A 26,075-nucleotide genomic window follows, 5' to 3' on the forward strand; every position below is an offset into this window, starting at 1 on the left:
ACAAGTATGCTTAAAAAAGTGGGGGTCCCCATAAAAATGGGGTGATGTGTGAAAACGTCACAACAATTTAGAGAGAAAATTTCCTATCCTCCCTCTTCCCTTGGGCGCAAATGAGATAAGGGCTTGCATAAGATAAGATGAGTGCATTTGGATGATGTGATTGCACAACATGAAGGGTGCAAATGCAAAGGGGTCTTGCACAAAACTGAGCAGGTTTGACAAGCATACATACACAAAAAAGGAGGTGAGTGGGTTTTAGAGGGTGCCTTGCTCAAAGATGGGCGCACATGGGGTTTATTGTTGCATAAAGGAAGGTGAGCGCACATGACAAGTTTCCTTGCACAACTTTCTTCTTTGGGCGTGATTTAAGTGTGTGTGCACGAATATTAGCTCATGAAGACCCCTTGCCTACACAACTAAAGGTGCAAGAGAAAATATCGAGAGTTGACTTGCACAACTAAAGGTGCAAGGGTGCAAATGAAGTGGTGAGGTGCACAACTTCATCCAAGAGTGGCTTGTAAGGGTAGGGTTGTATTAGTGCACAACTTACCCCCTAGACCTTGCACAAATCTGTACATGGAATGAGGGGGTTGACTCTAGATAGAGACAAATTTTGATTTCCCCCCTCAATTACCCACCTAGGCTTTGCACAATGTGGATTTGTAATTCATGACCTTAAGATGTTGTGCTTGCAATTCCTGATGGAATCACATGTAAGCTACCACTCCTCACTCCTTGACAACTTTGACAACATTTAGCAATTTAGCAATTTTGACAACTTTGCAACATCGACAACATTTGCAACTTTCATCAATCGTGAATCATGAATCTTGAAACTCACAAAACATAACCCCCTCTCACAAGCAAAGGTTAACGAGTACAACTACAACCAAGCTAAAATGACTAAACCTAAAACACCTAAGCTAGAAAGCAAAAAGTGGGGTCTCCATTTGCAATGGGGCGTGTATATTTACAACATAACAGATTCATCCTTATAACTTTCATTAGATCCAAATTTCCATTAGATTTGTTGTTTATAATTTTAAGAAGTGTTGCTCAATTAAAATGTTGATATTTAAAAATATTTTAATTTAAATGTTGCTAAATTTATTTAAAAAAATACAAAATACAAAATTAATTATAAATTTTAATTTAAAATTATTTGGACTAACAAATTAAAAAATATTCAACTAAATTCTGTTTTATAATTTTTAACTTAAAAAATAATATATTCTATTTAGTAGAAATTAAAAATATCTACAAAACATTATTAAAAAACATTTTAAATTAAAACGAGTGAAAAATCAAATTAACACAAATAAAAAATATACTCATTTTTTATTAAAAGAAACTAAAATTCATTATTTATTTTGGGTTAAGTGGGATAAAAAACTTGTAAATTTTATATATAGATAGATTTAATATCTTATATTATAAATTAAATAGGTTAATTGAATAAATTTAAACAATATAATACATACAATTTATTAAACATTTGATAAGTCATAATATTACAAAATTTAAATATATCCCGAAACCTTAAGGAAGGTGCAACTGCGGTGAGGATTTCAAATAGTTAGAGCTTAGCATAAATGTTTTTAAATCGATTACCCTAAATGGATTTTCCATTAGTGTAAAAGAGTATCGCAATAAGCACATGATATTTCTTTAACATTTATGATGTTGTGAGTTCATTGGCAGATCTGAGGGCAAGATTGCGAATGTTCATGTGTGTGCTATAATTGACCCCAAATTGGGATCATATTTACAATTTTACGGGCACGTATTTGCTAAAATGTGGAAGTGTTACTCAATTTTAGGCATAAATTCACTTGTATATCTGTCGGGTTGTCCTCGCAATACTTTATTTGCTGGAAGTTCTTGTCAAGGTTAATTATTTTTGTATGCAAAAATCAGCCAATCTATATGCAAATCTGAAACTGTTATTACAATGACTATCAAGCAAAACTTTAAAACAAATCAAAAAGCTTTAGCGATATACATGTAATTTGTATGACAAAATGTTCACATGAAGCTCTGTTCAATGACACGATTATATGGTGAAGTTCATGTTATAAAAGGTGAGTGGCTATAGTTCTTAGTGTTGCATATCAGAATACTCTGAATTTGGTTTCTTGAGGATTGTTTGATGAATTGTCCGATGTCTTGAAAACTCAGAATTATTGCAAAAACAAAATTGGTATGAACCGGGGCAGGATGATACAGGTTGAGTTATTATCAGTGTTATTTTTGTTGAGATTCTCTCGAGAAGGTTTCCCGAGTTAAAATCTCTTGTTATTTTGTCAGTATTACGTTATTTCTTTTTGTTGCAATTAAGACTTTTCTAGCATTATTTCTTTCTGCTCTTCTCCAATATGGAGATGCTGATCACCAAGTGTGTATGCAACAAAATGGGAATGCACAACTCCTTGGTTATGGGCCAAAGCAAGCCACATAGAGACCTAGCAAGAGACTCACAAAAAGACTCAGAAGAGGTCTCTGAGGGACTCAACGAGGTTACTGAAGAGGGAGAACTCGAAATAAGACTCTGTATTGGCCAAGGGAGTTCAATTGATAGAAAAGGGGGTGGCTTTATGAGATGTTTGCAGCATTTTGATAGTTCGATCAATGTTTTATGGAATGTTGCTTTGCAACTAGTTTGATGGGTATGCTCTTCATTTTATTATCATATAATGGAGAAAATGAGAATGAGATTGTTTGACAATCAGTTAGTGGAGAAAATGAGAATGCAATCTTTTTATGGTTGCTTAATGGAAAAAATGAGAACGAAATCATGAAAAGGTGAATGTACATTTTTTAAAGGCAGAAAGGAGAGCTTCAGGGAGTTTTAACAGATAGCCCTGTGATGTTATTAGACAATTGATCTTTTACTCAGACTTGCCAAATAACTTGTGAGTTTTGATGTTCGACTCAGCTCACATTTTTTTGATTAGTTACCTTTTTGATAAACTGAGTAGTTTGATGAGTACTCACAGAACTTTGAAACATGATTGATGTCAGATGAGTACTCACCTTTTTGAAAAACTGACTGATTTGGTGAGTACTCAGAACTTTTAAAATATGGCTGATATCAGAAATGCTGTCCTAGATTATAATATGGCTGTTACAAACTGAGCTTTTACAACAAACATGAGGCATTTGTTGTTCTGTCAGGTTCATCTGTTTTGGACTTTATGTTTATCCATTAGCCAAAGACCTATATTGTTTGTTGTGTATGTGAATGCGTAAATATTATTGTGGGAAGTGTCCTCTTTGAATTCAAGGATTCTGATCTTGGTGGTTAAGCTTGTGTTGATGAAGATTATATTGAGATTTTGTTTTACTTTTTAGCTGTTGTAAAGCTAGTTGGTATTTTCCATGAAGAGCTTTGACGTGTTTGACCTCAATAGGTAGAATTGTGTGGAAAAGAATTGTATCATCTACAAATCGATAACCTGAATATCTTTTCCCCCTATCAGTATTAGGTTGATCATGAATTCTGCAGTTATTTAGTAAATGACCAATGCCATATTTTTGTAAATGACACACAGCATTGTCAACTGATTATATTCAGGAAGGGAAAACAGTTAAGCAAGAAGGTTTCACACCCTGACACCCACCATTCTCTTGTTGAAGAATGCGAAGTAGAGGTATTTTTCGTGAGCAATGGTCTCATGATATCAAGGTTATTCTTAGCCATAAGTAGCAGATATTCTCAGAAATGACAACTGTTGTTTTTCATTATAGATGATGCATCATGAAAGAAACTTTGTTTTTTCCAAATAACATTTTATGCTTGCTGGTTTGAAATGTATACAGAGTTCTATGAAGCTTAGGAGCACTGTTGGGGGAAATATTGTTGAAATGGGAAATGATCACAATGTTGATTTACCATCACCAGCCCAGATGAGTTCTTCTGGAGTTAAATTTTCAAGTGATTATATTATTAACAGTTGCCAAATATGTAAAGGAAGCGGGAAACTTCTGTACGTTGCCCAGTTTACTAATGGTTTTTTTGAAGTTCATTTCTAAACTCAACTAATTATGTCCAATAATATGACTGTTGTTTTTGTTAAGTTTCAGATACTCCAATATGCAATTTTACCTTACATATATCATTTGAATGGTTGTAACAGTAGCTTCATGTTTAGTTGTCTGCTTGCTTTATTCCTAAGCTTGGATATTACAATTTTGTTTTTGTGTTAGACATTATGTCTATGCATAAATTTCTAAGCAATGTACAACCTTATGCCTGGCATCCTTTGATTTTATATGTTAGTGCATCTAGATTCTTTATGGGTGCTGTCAGTTGTTGACATGATGGATTAACTATGTTGGCATGATCTAAAAAGTAGCAGATGAATGCCAATTGAGGAAGGCATTTAATTTATAACTGTTATGCATTTTTGCAATGTTACTTCCAGTCCTCTTATTGCATGCTGCTAATCATCATAAAAATTGTGGTTCTAGCAGCTGCTGTGATGGACAAAACTGCAACATGACATACCATCTCCATTGCCTGAAACCTCCATTGGTGCAAGTTCCCCTCGGTGAATGGTATTGCCCAACTTGTGCATATAGAAGAGTATCAAACGGTGTGCATTCGGTTTGTAAAGGAATTGAATCGATATGGGAAACAAAAGATCTTGATACTGAACAAAACGAAATTGGAAAGGCAACTGAAAGGGATCTCTCAATTGGAAGAAAAGTGTATCACAATTTTGGTAAGGAGCGCAATGGTTGCTTCAATCGTAGTTCAATGTCAGCGCTAGATCAGAGAGAGAATAATAGAAATAAAGAAGAGCTATGCAGTGATTCCATGATTGTTGGACAAAATGAGCTTCCAATTAAAACTACAAATAAGACAAACTCTAAAAGGCAAGAGAAGATTTATTTTGTTAAATACAGAGGGCTTTCTCATCTTCATAACCGCTGGGTCAATGAAAAGTTGCTTATTGATGAAGCACCAAAGAAACTAGCCAATTTCAAGAAAAAACTAAAGGAAGGAAAGGTGCCTTAATAAGACATTTTCTGATTTTTTGTTTCTAAATTTGAATCAATTAAAATAGTCCTTTTAAAAATCTATAAAGTGAACATGTTTTGGCTTTTATGCGTTTGCATATTTGTGGAAGTTACTTTCTTTCAGTTTAAGGATAGATTTTTTTATTTTAAGTATAATATAAAGAATATTTTTGCAGGCTCCTAAATGGAACCCTGAATGGACTGAACCACATCGGCTCATACAGAAGAGATCATTACTCTGTGCAAATCCAGAAGAAGAATGGGGGGAAACAAGTGCAGACTATTGTGTTGAATGGTATGTCAAGTGGAAAGGTTTAGGTTATGATCAATGCACATGGGAACTAGAAAGTACAGACATGCTAACTTCAAATTCAGCTAAGGATCTAATGAAGGCATTTGAAATTCGCTCAGAGGAAGCACAACATCGAGCTAGTACTCAGCAAGCAGATAAGGTTGTTGTTAACCCACAAACAAATAATCATGCTGTCTACTTTTCTTTGAAGGAAGTATATGGGAAGATGAAACTGAAACCTAATTAAAAAATAACTTGTATTGGTGTTAAGTTAAATGACTATGAATAAGAAGCATGACTGTTTGGAATAGCTCTAGCATTTTTGTATTCTCTTTATGTCTGTTTTGCTTACAGTATTCACGAATTCTGTTTTTCTTCCTCATGTTGAAGGCTAAAATGATGTGTTTGGGAAACATAAATGAGTGTATTTTAAGTTATTATTTCATTTTAGTCTGTTATTGAATTTTGTTCTCTTCTTGTCTATTCTCATTCTAGTTTATAAATTCATCTGAATTGGTCATTCTGCATGAACATACATTCTCATTACCTATTCTTTATCTATAAGGCCTCATGTTGAGCATTAGATCTGTAACTTGCAATCTCCATTGGCTTTCCTTCCAAAAAGAATTGGAGCTTCGAAAGAACAACCCTAGATGAATTTTAGACTGTAAACTTGGTTTTACCAAGGTTAACCACCTCCAGGTAGAGCATATGGTAGCAATAAAGGGTATCTAAATTGCCCCAGCTCATCTGTAATCACTAGAAAGGCTGAGATTGTGGCAACAAAATCACTTAAATGCTGAAATTACATTTAATTAATTGCTTTTAATTAAATGATATATTTAATACTGTACTTAAACTCAAATCCACCAGTAAATGCATGCAACTCATTTGGGAGGAAAAACATGGCTTGATCCAATAGCAATATTATCTGATTCATTATTAACCAGACATCAGTGTAGAAAGAGGGATACAGTGCTTCTTCCTATCCATCTTGTCTATTTTTGGAATGAACTATGTATTCTTTTCTGGTCTGTGCAAATACTTTGTCCTCTATACTCATCCAGCAGCCTTCTCTTCTCTTTCCTCCTTTCATAAAGAGGCCTTTATCCCTCAAAAGCTTAAGGAGACATAAGGTGAGGAAACAATGCTTCTACCTTCTCTTCGGAGTATCAATGGGCTGTTCACAGTTGTCCTTTGAGCCCCACTTACCAAGACTTGTGAAGCCCTTATCTGATCTCTCCCTGCTTCTGGTAATGTACTTTGCCCTCTTGGAGTACTGCCCTCTTGTTATTCACTACGTCTTCCACCAAAGTTACAATGAACTCATTTTCTTCTTTATCCAACATGGATGGCTCCTAAAGTGAATTTTCATGTAAGGGGGGAGATCCAACTGAAATCTGCTCCCCCAACTGCCTCCAAGACGTTAAACGGCCCATACCTTGGAGGTTTATTTTCCTTGACTTGTCCTTGCATTTGTTTTTCACCTAGGGACAGCCATAACTTGTCTTCAACCTTGTGACCATGCTCCATATGATGTTGGTCATGTCTCTCCTTGTACTTCAACTGATTCTTTACTAGCTACATATTCATGTTGAGTTGGCACTCGTTGGATCCTCTCAATGAGTTTTGTAGCTTTTGTTACCTCTGGGTGTAATCCTTCTTGCACACGCAATATCCTATGGACCAATTAGTAGAGATCCAAAACATACCTTAAAATGGTGATTGAGCTGTAGAGGAATGAATCACATTGTTGCATGAGTGCTGGATGTAGGGCAAATACTTGTCCCAAGTCTTTGGCATCCTGCTGTTGTACTCCTATATGAGCTGTACCAATGTTCTATTCACCAACTCCATTTGTCCATTTGTCCATTTGATATGGATGAAAGATTGTGCTTTTGTGAAGCTTTATATCTTTTTTTCCATAAAGTGTACCAAAACGTGCGCAGAAAATGAGCATCTTGGTCTGATACAATTGATCTTGGTAGACCGCAACCAAACTTCATCAAAAGCAATTCTGTTGTCTTTCCTGATTATTGTCTTCATGCATGGGGATAAGCTGCACATCTTGCTGAACCTGTCCACCAAAACAAGCAAATAGTTATTACCATGCTTTATACATGGTATTTCACCCATGAAAGCTGTGGAAACACTTTCCCACACTCTAGTAGGTATTTGAAGAGATGTGTACATTCCTTATTTCCACATCTTGTATTTGCAAGCACAACATAATTTTCACCCTCTAATGAATTTTGATACTTCTAGCTGCATTCGATGAAAAGACATATACCTTTCCAACACCAAAATGACCAGCCACTTTTGAGGTATGTGCCTCCCTCATAAGCAGAAGATGTTGAGACCTTGGCATGCATAGTTTGCCCAACTTATCAATTGCCCTTCCTTGAAGTAGAAGCTATGTTACCCCAAGTTTCCGGGATGGGGGGATAGGGAAACGGGTTTCCAGGACGTTTTTTTTTACCAGAGCAGGTGACGGCTATATATATATAGGGAAATCTGAAATTTTAAATATATTCATGAATTATATATTTATATAACATTGTAACACAGTAACATTCATGATAGCAACATAATAACATTTATAAATCAGAATCTAGATTCTAAAATCATTGAATCAATGATCATTCATTGAATCATCATAGAACTAAGAACATTTAACAAAATCTGAAATTGACTTTTTTATCAAATTTTTTAAAAGTTTTTTAAACTCTATGAATTTCATGGGATAAATATTAAATAATGGAAGGTAAAAAAAACCCGTAGACCTCAATGCATTGCCTTATTGAAAAGAAGAGAGAGCAAAGATACAAAAATGTGACTTGCTGGTTCCCTACGAGATAGAATCACTTCACTGAGTTCACTTGGCTAAGTCTAATCAGAATCGAATCGCTTTAGATATCCGTATTTAGGTTTACCATTTTAATATTAAAAATACATTTTATAAAAAAATCTTTTTTTTAAAGCCCTCCTGCCGCCAGAAACGGTCGTTCGTCCCCAGGACGGTTGGGGGACAGCTTGGCTGTCCTCAGCTGTTTGGGGGACGGTCAATGGTCTCCGACTACATAGTTGACTGTTTCTGCATTTCCGATACTGTTTCCGAAAATTTTGCTTGATCAGGGACAGCTTGGAAATGTTTCCAGCCGCTCCCGTACCCGAAACCGTTTTCGTTTCCGAAACATGTGCCTTTAGGGTGGAAATGCGTTTCTGGGTAACACTAGGTAGAAGTCATCCCCTTTTTCACATCTTATTCTCAGAACTATTTGTACTTCTCCCAAAAATTTAAGTCTGTCATATTCTTCTTTTTAAGCTTCTGTAGAGCTGACATGAGTTTTGCAATAGGTAGCCTAGATAAATTAATTACTGTTACATATGTACTTACCTTTTTTTTATTTGATCACAAAGTGATATTGTTGTAGAAAACCCATCTATTTGTGATGTTATGCTTGGTGCAACTTTTTCTGAGCTTGCAATTGTTGTAAAAGTTTGTGGTCCATGTGCACAACTGTTTCCTTGCAAAATAAATACTCTCCATTACTTGATTACTTGGACTAATGCATATAGCTTACAGTTGTACATTGGGTAGTTCCTCAGACTTTTGAATGATAATATGCTGGTTTACCACTCTTTATAATGTGATGAATCCCATGGCATGCTCACTAGTATCTGTCTCAATTTTAAAGAGCACTTTCAAATTAGGTAGACCTTACACTGGAGTATTGTAAATTTTATTGTTAGAATGCTTGAAAATTTCTATTGTTGGTGTTGGAAATAAGCCACACCTGGACCGACGATGGACTGGTCCAAGAGGGGCGAGTAGCTCAGTGGTAGAGCACTCCAGCAGCGTATGGAAAGTCCTAGGTTCGAGTCCTAGCTGGTCCATGTCTCAACATGGTATTAGAGCTAGGTCCAGGCTAGGAGCCCCAAGCACACGAGAGGTGTGGCTTAAGGGGGGGTGTTGGTGTTGGAAATAAGCCACACCCGGACCAACGATGAACTGGTCCAAGAGGGGCCAGTAGCTCAGTGGTAGAGCACTCCAGCAGCGTATGGAAGGTCCTAGGTTCGAGTCCTAGCTGGTCCATGTCTCAACATCTATCATGTTAACTACTCCAATGAAAGTGCTTACTCAACGTTGTAGCTTTTAACTGAATTTAGATGGGCAGCTATGGAAGAGAAGGCTGGAATGAACTTACACATATATTGTGTAGCACCTATGAAATTTGTTGTTTTTGTGGTACTCCTTGGCATGAATCAATTCTTGAAAGCCACTTTTGGGGGATCTACTCATCAGTCACATTCTCAGACCATGTGACCTAAATATGTCAACTATACTTTGGCAAACTCATCGGTCACATTCTCTTCGCATGTTATACTAAATATTAAAATGTTAGCTAGGGACACTTTGACACTATGACAGGTGTCTATGAACCTTCTCAAGATATCATTTCTTAAACTGTCATCAAGACTATCTCATAACATGAACCGATGTTACTTCATAAGTTGAACCCAATGACACATGCAGTGTGCTGTGATCCTAGTATTGAATCATGATTGCTGATATGGATACTCAGTCCAATGTACAATCTGAGTGAAAGTAAGAAAAACATCAGCAACCCAATCCAATACAACAGTAAACAACTGAAGACCCAATCTGTATGTTGAAAACCCAATTTGTATGTTTAAAACTTGTAGAATTTGACATCAATGACAAGTAGGCTAACAAAACTCTCTAAAGGTAAATGGATGTATTTGATATCTTTTAATATTTGTCTAAATGGGTCTATATGGGTCAGTGCAAACTGGTGAAAAGTTAATTTATGATAACTTATGAAGAATAGAGGATATATTTATTATAACACATGATCAATTATGAAAGGGATTGATGCTATACTCCAATTGGTGCGAAAGGCAATACTTAAGGAAATCGGCAAATGGATCTATAAATTCATTCCTAAAAGATATATACGAACCAATGCTAGAAAGGAGAACTGGAATTGTTGTTAAGATTCCTTCGGTCTAGTTGCAAGTTCATTTAAAATGCAATTGACAAAATCAAGGAAATGGGATGATAGAAAACAATCCATCAGATGTTCTAAAAATAAAAATCCTATTCCTAAGTTTTTTGATTCATATAGAGACAATCATGTAATAGAGAGGACAACTACTTGCAAAAAATGCTTTCTCTGGACTTAAAGACAATGAAATACACAAAAGCCTTTGACTAGACTAGAAGACATTACATCGTAGAATTTTCAAAAGGTGAGGACGTGTTGTGACCTTTTTCACACATCGCCCCATTGCAGATGGGGACCCCCTATTTTTACTTTTTAGGGTTTTGCTTTCACATCGCAATTGCTAATCACTAGTCTTTCTGCAAATGAGGAGGTAGAGTTTTTTAGAAGTCATCCTGAGCCAAGTAGAAAGTTCATGCTTAGAATAGTGTTTGAACGTTGTCAAAGTGCTTAGAAGGTCTGAAGGACGAGGATCGCAATTGCTTTCAGTCATTTTTGACAACTTTCTATTTTTAAGAATTTCTGCTTTTTTGCTTTTTTCTAAAAATAGAAAGTTTGATTTTTGGCATTTTGGGCACAATCCGAGAAGCAGCTTTTTTCTCTTGCTTTTTGCCTTTTTTTTTTCGATTTTTGCTTTTTTCTACTATTTTGAAAGTAGAACCCGGGTTTTGTTCCTCAAGTCATTTGGTTTGTGACCATGTCTTCAGATTCGAGAAATTTTGCCTCTAAGTACAAAAAGTAGGGTTATGTTTTTTTGCTTTTTTGTGGAATTAGGGTTTTGATCCTCAGGCCATATCAATACTTCCCGTGTTCTTAGAATTGAAAAATATGGTCTTTAAGTGTAAATAGTAGGGTAAAGTCCCTAATTAGGGTTTTGTTCCAAAAGATCATTCCTCAGACCATATGATCAGTACCCATGTTCTCAGAATTGAAAAATTATGTCTTTAAGTGCAAAAAGTAGGGTGAAAACCCTAATCTAGGGTTTTTGTTCCAGATGATCCAGGTATGAACATGGCAAGTCAGAGATGAACATGGTAGTTTGAATGAAGATGTTTGGAAGAAAAGTGGCATGAAGATGAAAATTTGTCCAAGGGAAGACCAAGTTTGACCAGCCAAGCACATGAAAAAGTGACAAACAAAAGGTAAAGTTCACCCAAGGCATGAGGAGACTTGTCTAGACATCTTTAAACTTTGCCTAAGCCAGTGGAGGTATGAAGTCCGCCAAGGAAGATGAAAGGTTGGAATGTCTGAACCAAGGCAAAGTCCGCCCTAGGACATACAAATATGGAAAAACAACCTTGAACTCCACCATGGAAAAGATGTCCAAATATGTGCCAAGTCCGCCTTGGTAAAGAGGCCTCCAAGTCCGCCTTCTTAGCACTGTCCATCACAATGCAAAGTCCGACTTAGGCAAGAGAGGAATGGCAAAAGGTTGGCAAAGTCCACCATGTCTAAGGTAAGTTCAAGTCTGTCCTTGGTCTAGCACTCTCCAAACTCCACCCTATGAAGGAGTTCCAACACAAGACAAAGCCCGCTTTGGAAGGATGAAGATCAAGGCAAGTCTAGACAAGGATGAAGGTGGCAAGATAGAAGTTGCTAAAGAAAAGTATGGCTAAACATACTTCAAGGTCCGCCAAGATGGATAGACACAGACATTCCAAGTTGACTAGGCATAAATGGAATATGTGAAGATGCCTAAGCAAGACATAAAAATTTGCCTATGGCTCAAGGATAAGACATGAAGACAATCGACTTGCCATGCCAAAGAGAAAAAATGGCTAAAGGGAAAAACAAATTTGACAAAGTAGCACATGAAATCAAGGGTCAAACAAACGAACGGGTTGGAAAATAAAAGTTTGACACATGAAAAATGGCTGTGTGGAATTTTCCACCTTCAAAAGAATAAAATTTTGACTAAGTGTTGGAGAGGAAACATGAAGAAAGAAGAAGAACAAAGCGGAAAATAAAGAGGAGATTATTGTCCAAAGGAGGAGTTTGTTCTATTTAGCACATGCCAGATTTAGAATTGAGGGCAACACCACGGACAAAGTTTATTCAGGCATAGAGATGGCCAAAATCTTGGCTAGGTGTTGAAGGATCCACATGAAGGTATCACAAAATAAAATTGACCAGGCAGAATTTGGCTGTATGGGAAACACTTCACATAAAAGTTCCAATTTCCTTCATTGTGGCGAAGGCACAGGGAAGTTCTTTTCCAAAATCAGGGCACAAACTTGACAAAAATATGAAGAGAAATTCCGGATTTCCTGAAGGATTTCACCTCCTGAAGACAAGCTCCCAATCAAGATCAGATAGTGGCAAGAGGACTATTGCAAACAAATTTCCATAGGCAATTTTTCGACACCATTGGAGAATTCAAGGAGGACATTCAATGATCAAGATCAACATGTCCAGGTTCAATGAACCTGACTTATCCAGAAGCTTCTAGAAGGCACAATTCACAATGCAACAACCTTATATTTTATTATTGATTTATATTTAGCAAGAAGGACAAGTGTCCTCAAATGTAATTTTCTCATTGGTCGAGAAGTAATTAGTTGTACCCAACCCTAATTAGGGTTTTATTTTGTAATCTTGACCGTTGATTTGAAATCAACCTTGGCCATTGGATGGTAAATGGGGAGCTTATAAATTGAGCTCACCCCTCATTTGTAAATCATGGGAGCATGTTGCAAAACATGTTGAGATAAGTAATTGTTGCTTACAACTGCCAAAGTAATAAGTGATGCATTGTTCGAATTGATGGTGATTACCTCTCTTATTTTGGAGTTGGCATGGTTCTTATCCCTCATCATAGTTTAGATTTTATTTCATGTATTTAAGAAGAATGCAAGATTTGATAAGTATTGATTTATGGTGAATTTTTGCTCATACTTTTGATGAATAGATGATTTTTGTTCATTGTGTAAAGTTAGTCTGAGCTTATTTTTTGGAGGATTTAACTTCTACTTTGAGTAATACTGTTCAACTGTTGGTATTATTCATGAGTACGAAAATCATAAGCACATCCCTTGAAGATCACACTCACTTTGTGTAGTTGTCCTAAGCATTGCGAAGCAAAGTGTTGTTATTGAAGTCACCTAGTCAATACTGTCTCTTGAATTCTTAGGAATAGATTAGAATTTTTAAACCTTATCTCCTTTTCAGTTTTCTTGAAGTCCATGATCGAAACCCAAACGATAGATCTTCATTGTGAATTGAACAGGCCAAGCATAAGTCACCCTCGTATTTCAGCATATATAACCATGGTAGCTATCCAACACAAAGTCGCCCATTCGCACATATAAACCTTGGAGTCATCGTGTGGTCTTTCTCGCAATCTTGGCACATGTAGTGATTTTGTTCAAGAGAGGATAGGGTATCCTTGGATATTTTGTTCTAATGTTTGGTAAATGATAAAACGCATACCAACAGGACACAATCCTTGAATTTTTGTCCATCCTAGATCTCGGTAAAGAGACTTCATTTTATAGCATTTTAACAGTGCTTAATAAGTTATTGACACTTGTTGAACACTTCACATCTACACATGAAGCCACACAATTCCTTGGCCCATATTTACCAAGTCACTCAAAGATATGCACACGCCTCCAAAAGTAAATGAATGGGCTTGAGCTTTTGAAATATTTGACAAAAGTGGGATTTGTTACCTCCTATTTTTTTTGCATTCATTAATTTTTCCCTGTATTGGAATATTCATGTCGAGATAATGTGTGTCAACTTTAGCATAGTCAGTTTGTCTCGGCCGATGCATCTCTATGTCTAAAGTGTTCGTGTCTTTAAACCTTTTGTTTGAACTCGGGGTTTAGTTCAATAGTTCATCGGTTCATTGGTTCATCGAGTCTTTTATATATATTATGTCTTAGTTGCGGCAAGTCTAACTTGTGCAGAAAGCTCGTGCGGAGAATGAACTTGAACCTTTGAACCTTCATTGGTTCGAGAGTTCAATGGTTCAGCGGTTGCACATTTAAAATGGAAGCTTTGTAAAAGAAGAGGACGAGAAAGGGAAATGACCGGAATGCAGGGAATATTCCAAGAATCTTGGTGATTTATTTGAAAAGATTTTTCACTTAAGGTGGTAGTCATTTCCCTGATAGGAGATTGCTCGAAGTGTTTTGTAATAAAAGCAGGTGTCAAAAGTGTCATCTCCGCTGTCACTCGACACGAGTGAATGAGTTGTGGTAATCATGAAACCGAATTTTTAGCCATTTATATTGATTTTGTACAAAAAAGAATTGTATCTTCATGAAGAAGCTAAATTAGGAAAGGTGGAGGTTCGGCGCTGGAGGTAAATTTCTCAGAATTAGCAAACACTCAGTTGCATGAAAGGTGAGTTGAAAATCTTCGCCATCTTTGTTATTTTCGTGCGTCAAGGAAGAAACTGTTAATTTTTGTTGTAGTAGCCGTAGTGGGTGTTATTGCAGCCTGTTTTAGTTTTGAAATGAGACCCGTTCCACCAAAATTAGGGTCAGACTCAGGTCTTAGTTGCTCACTCCCAAAATTCGGGGATACATCCCTAGCTCATGCTGATTTAGATGAATTTTTAGAAAGAGCTAAGAATTCCTTTGGTTCACCCATGATGGGAAGGATTGTGGATAGTGGGTTAATAGAAGCTTAAGTTTTCCCTTCTGCTATACAACGCCCTGAGTTAGTGCTCGAGTGCAGGAACAAGTATGACCACGAACACAGATGTATCAGAAATGCAAGTGGGGGTGTCCTATTGAATGTGAATAGGGAAACTGTTATGTCTGTCTTTAAAATTCCCGCTAAAGAGCCGTATGAAGATTGGACGATAACCAACTCGTATGGATTTTTCTCAAAAAAGAAAACCCAGTATAGAAGTGTTAAAGCCAAAAATTGGCTCTTAAAATTTCAGAAGGGTGGTTCTAGATAGCCCAAGCCCTCAACCAAAGAGCATTTGATCAAAGAGGTGAGGGACATTGTCATTTTACTGCATAAGGTAAAAGGAAGCCAACAGACGTTTTATTGGGAAGACTGGATGTACTTTTTCATCCAGGTCATATTAGATGAGAAGCGATATATAGATTGGTTAAAATTAATTGCTGAGAGATTGCATGAAGGGCTAAGTAATTGCCTCGGAAATAAGAACTTCTATATGTCCTCATACTTGTTTTATTGTTTGGTGTGTGTCAGACCTTGGCCAGGTTTGCATCACGAGGAATGGGTTGATAGGATGAAAATTTATGATTACCATTTGCACCTTGAGCTACACAAGTGTCATGAGGATTTCCGAAGAGTTCATGTTGTGTTTGTAGGGAGATTGGTTTATGAACTTCAAGGAAATGTAAACAAACGACTATCTGATGAGGATATGCAGCTAGTGAGTACATATGGAAGTTATTTCATTCAGTATCCTCGGTTCACTTACATCACGGTTGGAGGGTTCAAAGGAGAACCATTTAAATTACCGAGGATCGCTTTGTGCTAATTGAATTGTGTAGGCAACTTGCTCATATTGACAAGAAGACTCTAGCCAGACAAGATTCAGGTGTTTCTTTTCTAGTTGAACTGGGTTATTATATTTGTCACACTGTTTCTAATGCTTTGAACCTTGAGGTTGATTTCAAAAAGCTTAACCTTCAACACTATGCAGCTCGACCAAATTTCTACAACAAAGGTTATGCTCAGGCGCATTTAGCTCTTAAAGAGAGCTTCTCTCACGTTTCACAACTTGAAGATTTCTGGGAGGATTGCAGAGATGAATTTGAAGTGAGAAGGAGAACATTTTTCAGGTTTACAATGGATCGGATTATTTCCTTTCAGCTTAGAATGAATGTAACGGGGGTTGTGGATAGTGGTGAAGATTTGATTGATCCACAATATGCAGAAAAAGTACAGGGTTCCCCAATCCCTGAGATAGAATGGGATAAGAGGGAGGAAGATTAGATTCAAATGATAACATTCCTTGTTATTTGCAGAACTAAGCAGTGGTTACGAAAGCAGAGACTGGGAAAACTGGTAATCAAAGACTCCTGTTCAAAAAGTTTTGTCTAATAAATCTGTTAAAACTTGTGTTGGAGGTGGTGCCAAGGTTAAACTTGAGGCAGATACTGTCAAAGGTTCAAAGAAGTCCCTTATTAGCCAGCTTCCAACTCGTGTTGCCAGGCCAAGGACCAGAACAAGGGCAAAAAGTTGCCAGAAAGTACAGTAGTGGTTGATTTGTAAGGGTCTCCTGAAGCTGGGAATAGAATGGCAGAGCAAAACATTGAGATACCCACCATGGAAGTTGGAAATTGTAATGTCCCCTTCTCATTAGTCCTCAGATTTTCACGAGATTGGCCTATCATCCGACCCTCATAGGCCAAGAGGATTGATTAGGGGGTCGAGTTGCAGTGACTTATGGCTTCACATTTCATGTCTATTGGGTCTAACGGTGTAATAAGGAGATTACATGTATTACGAGACGTGTGCACTTTGATTATAATATATTATTATTTTATAAAGTGCAATTAAATTAATGTGTAATAAAATAATAATAAAGTGTACCTACCCATAAGAAGAGATCTTCTAGAAGGAATCATATGATTGGATGAGAAAGAAATAAAAGAGGGAGGTAATTCATTGTTCATTATCAATTGTTGAGTATCTCTTCTTGTGTTGACTTGTGGAGCCGGAAGGTTGTCTGCAAATAATCATTTGGGAACGGAAACTCTCGATGCTTGGCATAACTGAGGAAGTGAAAGATCTTCCGAGGGGTTGCGTTGAGAGGGAGACACTTCAGTCTTCCTAATTGTGCATATCGAGGTATGGCTGTTTGCCGTGGTGGATGCATTGATGATTTTCAGTTTGGCCATTTAGACATTCATTGCATATCGAATTGGTCAAGAAAGGATAGCCGATCCTCTTGGGGAGATCGGTGAAGGAGTATTACATGCTGGCTGATCATATTCGAAGTCTGTAGTAAAGATCGAACTGCCTGGTCCTAATCCTGATTTTGCTCATCTTACATCATTGAGGCATCAAAGACTCATTTGGAGGATAGGAATTTTATTAGAAGACGAAGGCGATTCATTTTATGTTAAATTGAAGGAGGATTGGGGAAGAATCGGCCTGATATGAGTTGAAATCAGAATCGAACCAAGTCTGCCATTGTCCATCTAATTTGCTCCTAGCCTTTCAGTTTGACTTCCAAACTCTACATTGAGGGTGGCGCTACATTCAAGTATTAAAGGCGATCATTTTGGTGAAGGTTTGAAGTGCTTTCTGCAGTCCGAGATTGACTTCTCAGACCTCTCATTGCAGCAGCAGGGGCGATATTGGAAGACGTTCGAATTGGCACATTGGAGGTTCTTTGACATGAGATATTGCTTGCTTCTTCACAGCGCTTAACACCAGGTTCATTTACAAGTTAATTCCCATTGTAATTATCAGTTGAATGCATGAGTTTGGTTGCAGTCCAAGTGTCCTCAGAATGTTTGAAAATTGATCATTAATGACAGTCCATGTAATTGCCCATGTAATGTTCTTTAGGCTGTCAATGTAATGTTTTGTTTGTCCATCATATGAAATAAAGAAGAAGGGAGTTTGGGACTGCACCTCATTATTCTATTATTCATGATTATCTGAGGACATGAGACATGTGTTTGACAATATGTCAGTTTGCTGTTAGCTTTTGATTTTGAGTCTAGTTTGACTTATTTCCACATAAGACCGTTATATATGCATCTTTTGTTCATTATCGGTCAAAGGGATCATTTAGGAGCTGTTTATTCTTGAAATATTCATGTGTGTTGGTTATCTTTACAATTTGAAAACATTATCAGCATAACACATAAACCTCAAAACTGCATAACACACAACTTGGACAGCAAATATTCCTTGTTTTCAATCTTCAATAGGATAGGAGATATTTCAGAAATACTGAAGAGCATGGAAAAGAAGAAGAAGGCACTGAAGGTTCATTGATCTTAGCTCATATAAGTGCTGAGCAATCCCAAGTGAAGAAGGATGCAGGTTCTAGTACTCCTCATTTGTTAGACATTGCTCTTAGCAGCAAAAAGAGAAATGTGGTTCATGCCTTGGTTCCTATTGAAGATACGGTTAGCAAATGCTTGGGTAAAACTCCAAAGTGTAAAAGGCTGAAGACGGTTTCAAAAATAGATTTTGATCAGGATACAGGTAATTGGACTGCTGAGATAGCTCGCCGTGTTTCAGATAAGGAAGTAGAAAACCCTGCAGCAAAGGATTTCAGTGTTAAAAGAATGAATTTGGGTGCTGGATCACGTGTGGCGGATGTACACCATTTGGAGGCCTCCACCAAAAGAATAATAAACAGGACATGGAAGGATGAAAGGGATAAACAGGATCTCAAGGAAATGCTGAGGCATATGGCAGAGTACATAGATGCTATTCATAATCTTAATGGCCAACCGATATCACAGCTGCCCATGTCATTCGATCCTAAGTCACCTGTTAATCAAAAACTTCTAGGTCAAATTCACAAGAGTAAGATGGTGACAGAGATTTTCCCGGAATGGTTGGAGGGGATCACTCAATCCGGCACAAAATACTTCAAGAATCAAAGCAAGGTGTACGAGAATGCCATAACTGTAATGAGAGAGCTAGAGACAGAAATTGCCAATTGGAAGAAGGAAGACACCGAGTGGAGAGATGTGGTTGCTCAAATGGTTGATGTACAAAAGTATGGCATCATGAAGTTTCTGTCAGAAAAATCGGTACAGGGCCTGGATGATAATATCCTCTATGTATGCAGGAAAAACATTGAGTAGCAAAATTTTGTAGTAGAACAGGGATGTGAAGAATCTGGTAAACTGCGGGACGAGTTATCTCAACTCGTTCTATCTATGTAGAATGATTTGAAGTGCATAGGAATTAAATACTTGAAAGAGGATGGGAAAACGATAGAAAGTCTGGAAGTCATTACTTAGTCTTTTGAAGGAAAAATTAATTATGTTAGAGAAGCAAAGATTCTAACAACAAATGACTTGTCAATTGTGGCAAAGATTGAATCCCTCCTTTTCCCATGCATAGAACACTTGGGAAGTCATGCGGATATTGTGGCCCAGGTCCGACGAGATAACGAAATGTGGCGTGAGAGGATTGCTGACATTGGACTTCCAAACTTTGTCGTTATATAGAACTTTTCAGCCGCTCATTTAGATTGGAAACGTGTCACTAACACAGTGCAGAGCCAGCTCGAAGATCCCGTTCCGTAGCTACGATCTCGACCGTGTAGGCCCTTTGAAGTTGTTTAGTGATGAATTATAGGACAATTTCAAAAGTTAGTTTTTCTGGTTATGTTTTAAAATCTGAATCTTGACTCGGGGGCAAAGTTATGTAACTCCGTGTCTCCCTAAATATAGTTAGCTGATTTGTGGCTATTTATATGTTTTAAAAAGACTATGTGAAGGTCTGAGAATTTTTGGCTTTCAGACTTGATACATTTTATTTTGCAGCTGCATAATGTTTCAGAAAGAAATATTCATTAATCTGTGACTGCATGAAAGTAATAATTTTGGAGTCTCAAATCTGTGTGTTTGATGAAGGAAATTGTTTCTGTTGGATTTTCATTTTTGTCAAAATAGTCTTTTGTTTCTTTATGGAAAGTTATGCACTTAAGAAGGAATTAAGTTTGAAAGTTTCTTTGAATGAAAAGTGTGAAACATAACAAAGTCTGTGAACTTTGTCATTTGAGAATTATATTTAAAAAAAATGCAATTATAGCATAGTGATGTGTAGATGTGAAAAACGCCTTTCATACTTTCTGGTTAAAAGTATATGCGTAGTTTACTTTCTTGTTTTCGTTCATTGAAAATCTAAAGAGGGAGCTGTACCTCAGGTTAATTCAGAGGGAAACTTTCACAAGTTTTCCCAACTGTTTGGTTAATGTTTTGTTCTTTCAAGGGGCAATAGAGTGGTGTTATGCTAGTTTTATCAAAGGACAAATCTGTTAACCAACAGGATTACACGAGATTGTTGAAAGTGGTTATGCAGAATGAAGGATAAGTTCATTATAACATGATTAATCATCAAAGGGATTCTTGTCTTAGTCCAATTGGTGCTAAAGTCGAGTCTAAAGGAAGTGGCCAAAACAGGTCTAAAAATCCACACCTAAAAGATATACATGAATCAATTTTAGAAATGAGAATGAAAATCATTGTTAAACTACCTTCATTCTAGTAGCAATTTCACTTAAAATTGAATTCACAGAATCAAGAAAGAAAGATGTATATGAATCAATTTTAGAAAGGAGAAATCAAAATTTCTGTTAAGATCCCTTCATTCTAGCAGCAATTTCACTTAAAGTGGAATTCACAGAATCAAGAAACATCACATGTTAGAACATTCTAATAGATCCATAGATGAACATGCAACCCCATATGCTATTAATGAAAAGTTTTTTCATTTGCTGTGATGGAGGACTCATAAAAAATAACAACAAACCTACAAATATGGTCCTAGAGGGAAATATTTTTGTCCCTTGAGATTTTATGCTAGCTATAGCAAAATACACAAAAGTCTTTGACTAGTCTATAAGACTTGACACCATAGGATACTCAAAATCAGATGACACAATCGTAGAACTATTTTTCCATCTTAGATTGTAGGAAATATACTTCACTTTGTAGTGTTGGAACAATGCTTGAACAATAAGGGATTGACATTTGTTCTACACTTAACAATAATACGTGGAGCCACACAATTTCTTGAACCATATATGCCACATTATTCACTCTGAGACTGTAGGAGCTGATTTAACACTCACAAATGTTCACAAAGTTTCAACACAATCTAACAAACTTTTTGGATATGAAGTCATCCAATCTCAACTAGCCTTGATTCTTTAGGGACTCCACCATTGGTTGCTTTACAACGACCTCAACCCGAAGAGATAATTTGTTCATTCGTTAGGGATTGTTCGGTCTCCATGTGGGGGAATGCATCCAAAATATTCAACATCTGCCCATTCAAGTCTACATAGGAGTTGGTCGTTACTCTAAAACACTCAAAGATTGCATCAATTTCTATTGTTATGAGATGGAGGGACCAAATCAAATCCCAAAGCTTGTGAAGAACAAAGAGGGAATGTCATTTTATTGGCTCAAGATAAACTTTCAGACAAGTGAAATGGGATATCTTCTTAATGTTTGTTATTATCAATTTATAGACCACCCTCCCTTAAGGGCAAAATAGGTGATATAACTAGATTTCTTTCTAAAAAAATTTAATGACAATATGAAAACTGGGCTACATGCTGTAAAAGTAAAAAATTGAAATGGCAATTTGACTGATCAAATTTTGCTATTAGTGAATTTCTGTAAAAGGAAAAGGTATTAGCTATCTTTCTTATGGTGATGAAAACCTTAATATTTATGTCTAGACTTCTATTAAAAAAAGACTATCTTTCTAGAGATCCTTGTTCATTTGATGGTCAAAGGGGCACAACAAATAGATAGGGAAATTGTAATAATAATCACTATAGAAGAGAGTACACATCTCAATGCCTTCAATTATTTACAACAATGATGGGTAGTGTTGATGTATTTTTTAGGCACATGGGAACACAATAAAAAATACCATAAGTATCTTATCCTCTCTTGAACAAAATCTCTCGGATGCTGAAGATTAGCTTAAGGATCATTCAAGTAGACTTCAAGGTTCATGAATGTAAGGTCACTACATGTGGATAAGATCCGTTGGTTGATGTGATTATGCTGGAATCACAAGGGGACTTACATTTTAATGCTTGAATGCCTAATTTGCTGGAACTTGATCATTTGATGTTACAACATGGTAATGCTTTTGATCCTAAACTAGCTTGAGTTTAAAAAAATGGCAAAAGATGAGGGGTTGAGAGAGTCTATTCTAATCCTAAGAATGCAGGAAGATGAGTGAATGATTAGATGGAATCCTACTGATCGAGATCTCACCATCAAACTGAACAATTTGACACAAGCTCAGTGCAATCTTCTAAGGATATTTCAAAGATATTTGAATAAATACCATCAAACATCGATTACCATTCAAGTTAAAGCATAAGCAATGAATGTAGAACGATTCAAAGTTAAGCTCATATCATTCCAGTTGACCACACAAGGCACACTTACAATCAACAAGAGGCTAGTGGTATGGACTAACAGATTCCACATGAATACATTCAACAAATTCCTCCATTCAATCTAATTATTTATCATTTAACGTGAAGATCCAACAAGAAACCATGCACATTGTAATGAAACAACACAGTTCACCATAACTTCATTGAAAATGGAGTTTATTTACAACTTAGGCAACAATTTCTGCCTTCTCTTCCTACTCTACTCTCTTAAGACTATCTATTGACTATTAACCTTTACAAATGAAGAGTCTAAGATTTTATAGAGAGCTCATTTACAATGAAAGGCTAGGATTGAATCTCCATCAATGACCAAGATTTTACAATGAAAACCCTAATTAGGGTTTGTTACAACAAACTCTCCTTAGCTAATGAGAAAATTACATTCAATGAGCGTGGACCAATAGATATCAAGGGTAGGTGCCTCAGAGTTTGTGCCTTCATATATGAGCTTGATTCATTGAACTTAGACACGTTGATGTGAACCCCTTGGATTGGTGGAGTAATGACTGGGATGCCACCTCAATCTTGCGCTTTGTAGACTTGAGTTGATTCTTCATCATGAAGGGATGTTGAGAGATATCTCTTGATACTCAATATTATTCAGTTGCTTAATATGATGATGATGATGAGAATTATTGATGTAGTTGAGTCCTCCTTCTATCCTTGCTTGCTTGCCTTGGAGTGATTGCATGACTTCTCCTTAACACTCCTTTGATCTCTTCATGCCTTCAGGGTGTGGTGAGAATCTTTGAATATCTTGAGATCTTCTCCTCCTTGATGTTTTTGTATTTGCTGATGAAGCTTCTTGAAAGCACCTTCCTTGTATGTTGTTCTTGATGCTGAAATTTTCTCCTTGAGATCCTTGTTCCGATCTTCCTTCAACCTGGCCCCTTTGATCTCTCTCCTTGCCTCCTACAAAATAAACAATTGGGCATCAAACATACATGATATAAAACCCTTACATACTATCATTTCGACTTAATTCCTCATTCTTATTTTATGCGATTTTCTCTATATCTGATCAAAAGACTATTGATAATAATCAAGGAACTTGGTGTAGCTGAAGGGATTTCGCCTTGTGGAAGATGAATTTGCTGCTCTTTAAATGAATTTGGATTGCTCAATAGTGAAATTCGCTTCCCTTTTGATAAATTCGCTCCTCCTAAACATCAGATCCACATCTTCAATGCTCGAATTTGTCTTCCTTGATCATCAGGTCCGCACCTTCAATGTCTACTTTCACCCTTGTGCCACAGCAACTCACCTATATTTTGATAAAATTCATTTATGTGCTGACAAAATTTGATGTCTAGCTGGAGAAATTCGCTGTCTTGCTGGTCAGATTCAGTAGGTCTGCTCTCAAATTCGCACTATGAGAGAAGAATATACTTGAATTAATGGTTGAGATGAATGTTTTAACTTCTCCTTTAAAGGCGCTTAGGGTAAAGATCATGTCTTTTGGGTATAAGGCCGACTTGCTAAAACAATAAATTGCCTTCCTCATGTTGGCCGACTCAACACAAACTCTCTTTATCTCCTTTGCAATTCGAATTTTGAATGAGTTTAGGCATCAAAAAATGCTTGTCTTATTGAATTTCGCTCAAGGACCTTAAGGAGGACAAGGCCGAGGTGATAATTTCGCTCCATGTCCTTTGGAAGGACAAGACCTATATCAAAAATTCGCTTGATGACCTTTGGGAGTTACGCCATCTTCACATCAGTTTGCTTTATGTCCTTTGTAAGGACAAGTTCAACGTAGGCATTTCGCTCTATGTCCTTTCCAAGTACAGGCCCTATATGACAATTTCGCTCTATGACTTTAAGAAGGACAAGACTCAAAATGAGGTTCACTCTCTGTCCTTTGGGAGGACAAGTCCTAAGATAAAATTTGCCCTCTGTCCTTCGGAAGGACAAGACCTAAATAAAAAATTCGCTCCATGTCCTTGACAAGGACAAGACTTATAATGCTGTTCGCTCAATGTCCCTTGGAAGGAAAGCTTCAAATGATAAAGTTTACTCTTGGACCATGGCAAGGTACGCTCATAATTCTAAACAAAGTTCACCTTAAGACTTCTCCAAGATACATATTCAAGTTTGCTCTGGACCCTCAACAAGGACAAGGCATGTAGTTCGCTCTGGACCCTTAGCAAGGACAAGGCAAGGTGATAATTTCGCTCCATGTCCTTTGGAAGGACTGGACGTATATGGGAATTTTCGCTCTTGACCCTTGGCAAGGTACGGGAGCTAAATAAGTTTCGCCCTAAGTCCTTAGAGAGGTACATGATCTCAAACAATCTTGAACTCAATCCTTCACTTTCCTTCACTCTACTAGATCATATCCCAAATCTTCACGAAATGTGTTAACTTTTACCCTTCAAGAATGCTCAAGTAAGGAAATTGCTCTAATCTTGAGGCAAAGGACGGTCTATGGCAAGTTCTCCAGCAAGGGACATGACCCTATGTAGACACTTTGTTCAATCCCTCCCCTTGCCTATACTTTATTCATCCAAACTTCCGATTCTTAAGTCATTTCAATGTCCACGTCAAACTAATCTTCAAAAGTGACCTTAGGGAAGACTCCTCATTCAATCCCTTTCCACTTGAATTGATGAATTCTCTGGCTAGTTAAGAAATTCTATCCCTTCAATGCAAAGATTAATAGGAAGGACTCTAAGACAACCTAGGACTGAGCAGAAAGGACTAATCCTAGAAAGCGAAAAGTGGGGTCCCCATTTTCAATGGGGCGATGTGTGAATACCTGACAACAAGTAGCTCAATAAGCAAAAATAAGTTCAATTGATGCAAAATCCCAATGTCATGTGACAAATCTTGAACCCAAAAGTAGACTTACAAAAGCCATGGATTTCTGGCCAAAATGCATCATGTCACCAACTTTGATATAGTGGAAGAGATATAATTAATGAAGCATTTCGTGGCACCCTTTTATGACTAAAAACTCACAATATGAACAAGCATTATGAAGAATATAGTAAATTTTCAATTGGAGGGTTATGTACATGTCATGTCATTTTTAAATGACAAAATAGCAGCAAAGCACATAATATCCCCATTGTGTATCATAATGTAATCCCTCTCACTAGTAAGATTTCTTTTGTATTTGTGGTATTTAATCACCTTATTTCTTACTCATTGTGCCAAGTCAACACGAACATCAACAAAAAGAACCCCCTTTCTACATAGAAGAAAATCCTCACACTCCACAACAATTTTATGTGGTGTAATGTCACAAAAGATGTTGCTAAATGGACTGCCATACTGAATTAGGTCTATAAGGTCAGTGACCCCTAAATAGTTGAGTATCTCTTAGGCGTTGAACACACCATACTTAAAATCCATATCAAATAATTCAATGTTGCTATGTTGCATCCTTCGCTTGTACAAACCAAGATTAGTGCCCCTTTATAGAGATGAATTTAGATCAATCTTTGAGAAGATCAAAGATTTTTCGTAGATTTGTAGATCATTGGAGATGGGCACACTATTGTTGATAGATATATTGAAATGAATCGGACCGTACCATCTGACTTAAATTGGAATTGCCCCATAAAGAAATCAATTGTCACGAGAAGATCTACAAATCTTCTTTAGGACC

At 36.9% G+C, this 26,075-nt stretch overlaps 1 protein-coding gene across 8 annotated transcripts in view; it reads left to right on the forward strand.

Annotated features, from left to right (window-relative positions):
- The window catches only part of LOC131051349 (uncharacterized), a 184,901-nt gene that overhangs the window by 68,782 nt on the left and 90,044 nt on the right, over positions 1 to 26,075 (forward strand). For 7 of the 8 annotated variants that reach the window (XM_057985819.2, XM_057985822.2, XM_057985818.2 and 4 more), the window contains 4 exons: positions 3,575 to 3,650; positions 3,820 to 3,986; positions 4,474 to 5,011; positions 5,199 to 5,474. In XM_057985819.2, coding sequence (XP_057841802.2) covers positions 3,575 to 3,650; positions 3,820 to 3,986; positions 4,474 to 5,011; positions 5,199 to 5,474 — 1,057 coding nt within the window. The remainder of the gene's footprint in view (positions 1 to 3,574; positions 3,651 to 3,819; positions 3,987 to 4,473; positions 5,012 to 5,198; positions 5,475 to 26,075) is intronic. The other variant, XM_057985823.2, reaches the window with a different exon arrangement.

Source organism: Cryptomeria japonica, chromosome 11 (genome assembly GCF_030272615.1).
Source record: "Cryptomeria japonica chromosome 11, Sugi_1.0, whole genome shotgun sequence".
In the NCBI taxonomy this organism is placed as follows: domain Eukaryota; kingdom Viridiplantae; phylum Streptophyta; class Pinopsida; order Cupressales; family Cupressaceae; genus Cryptomeria; species Cryptomeria japonica.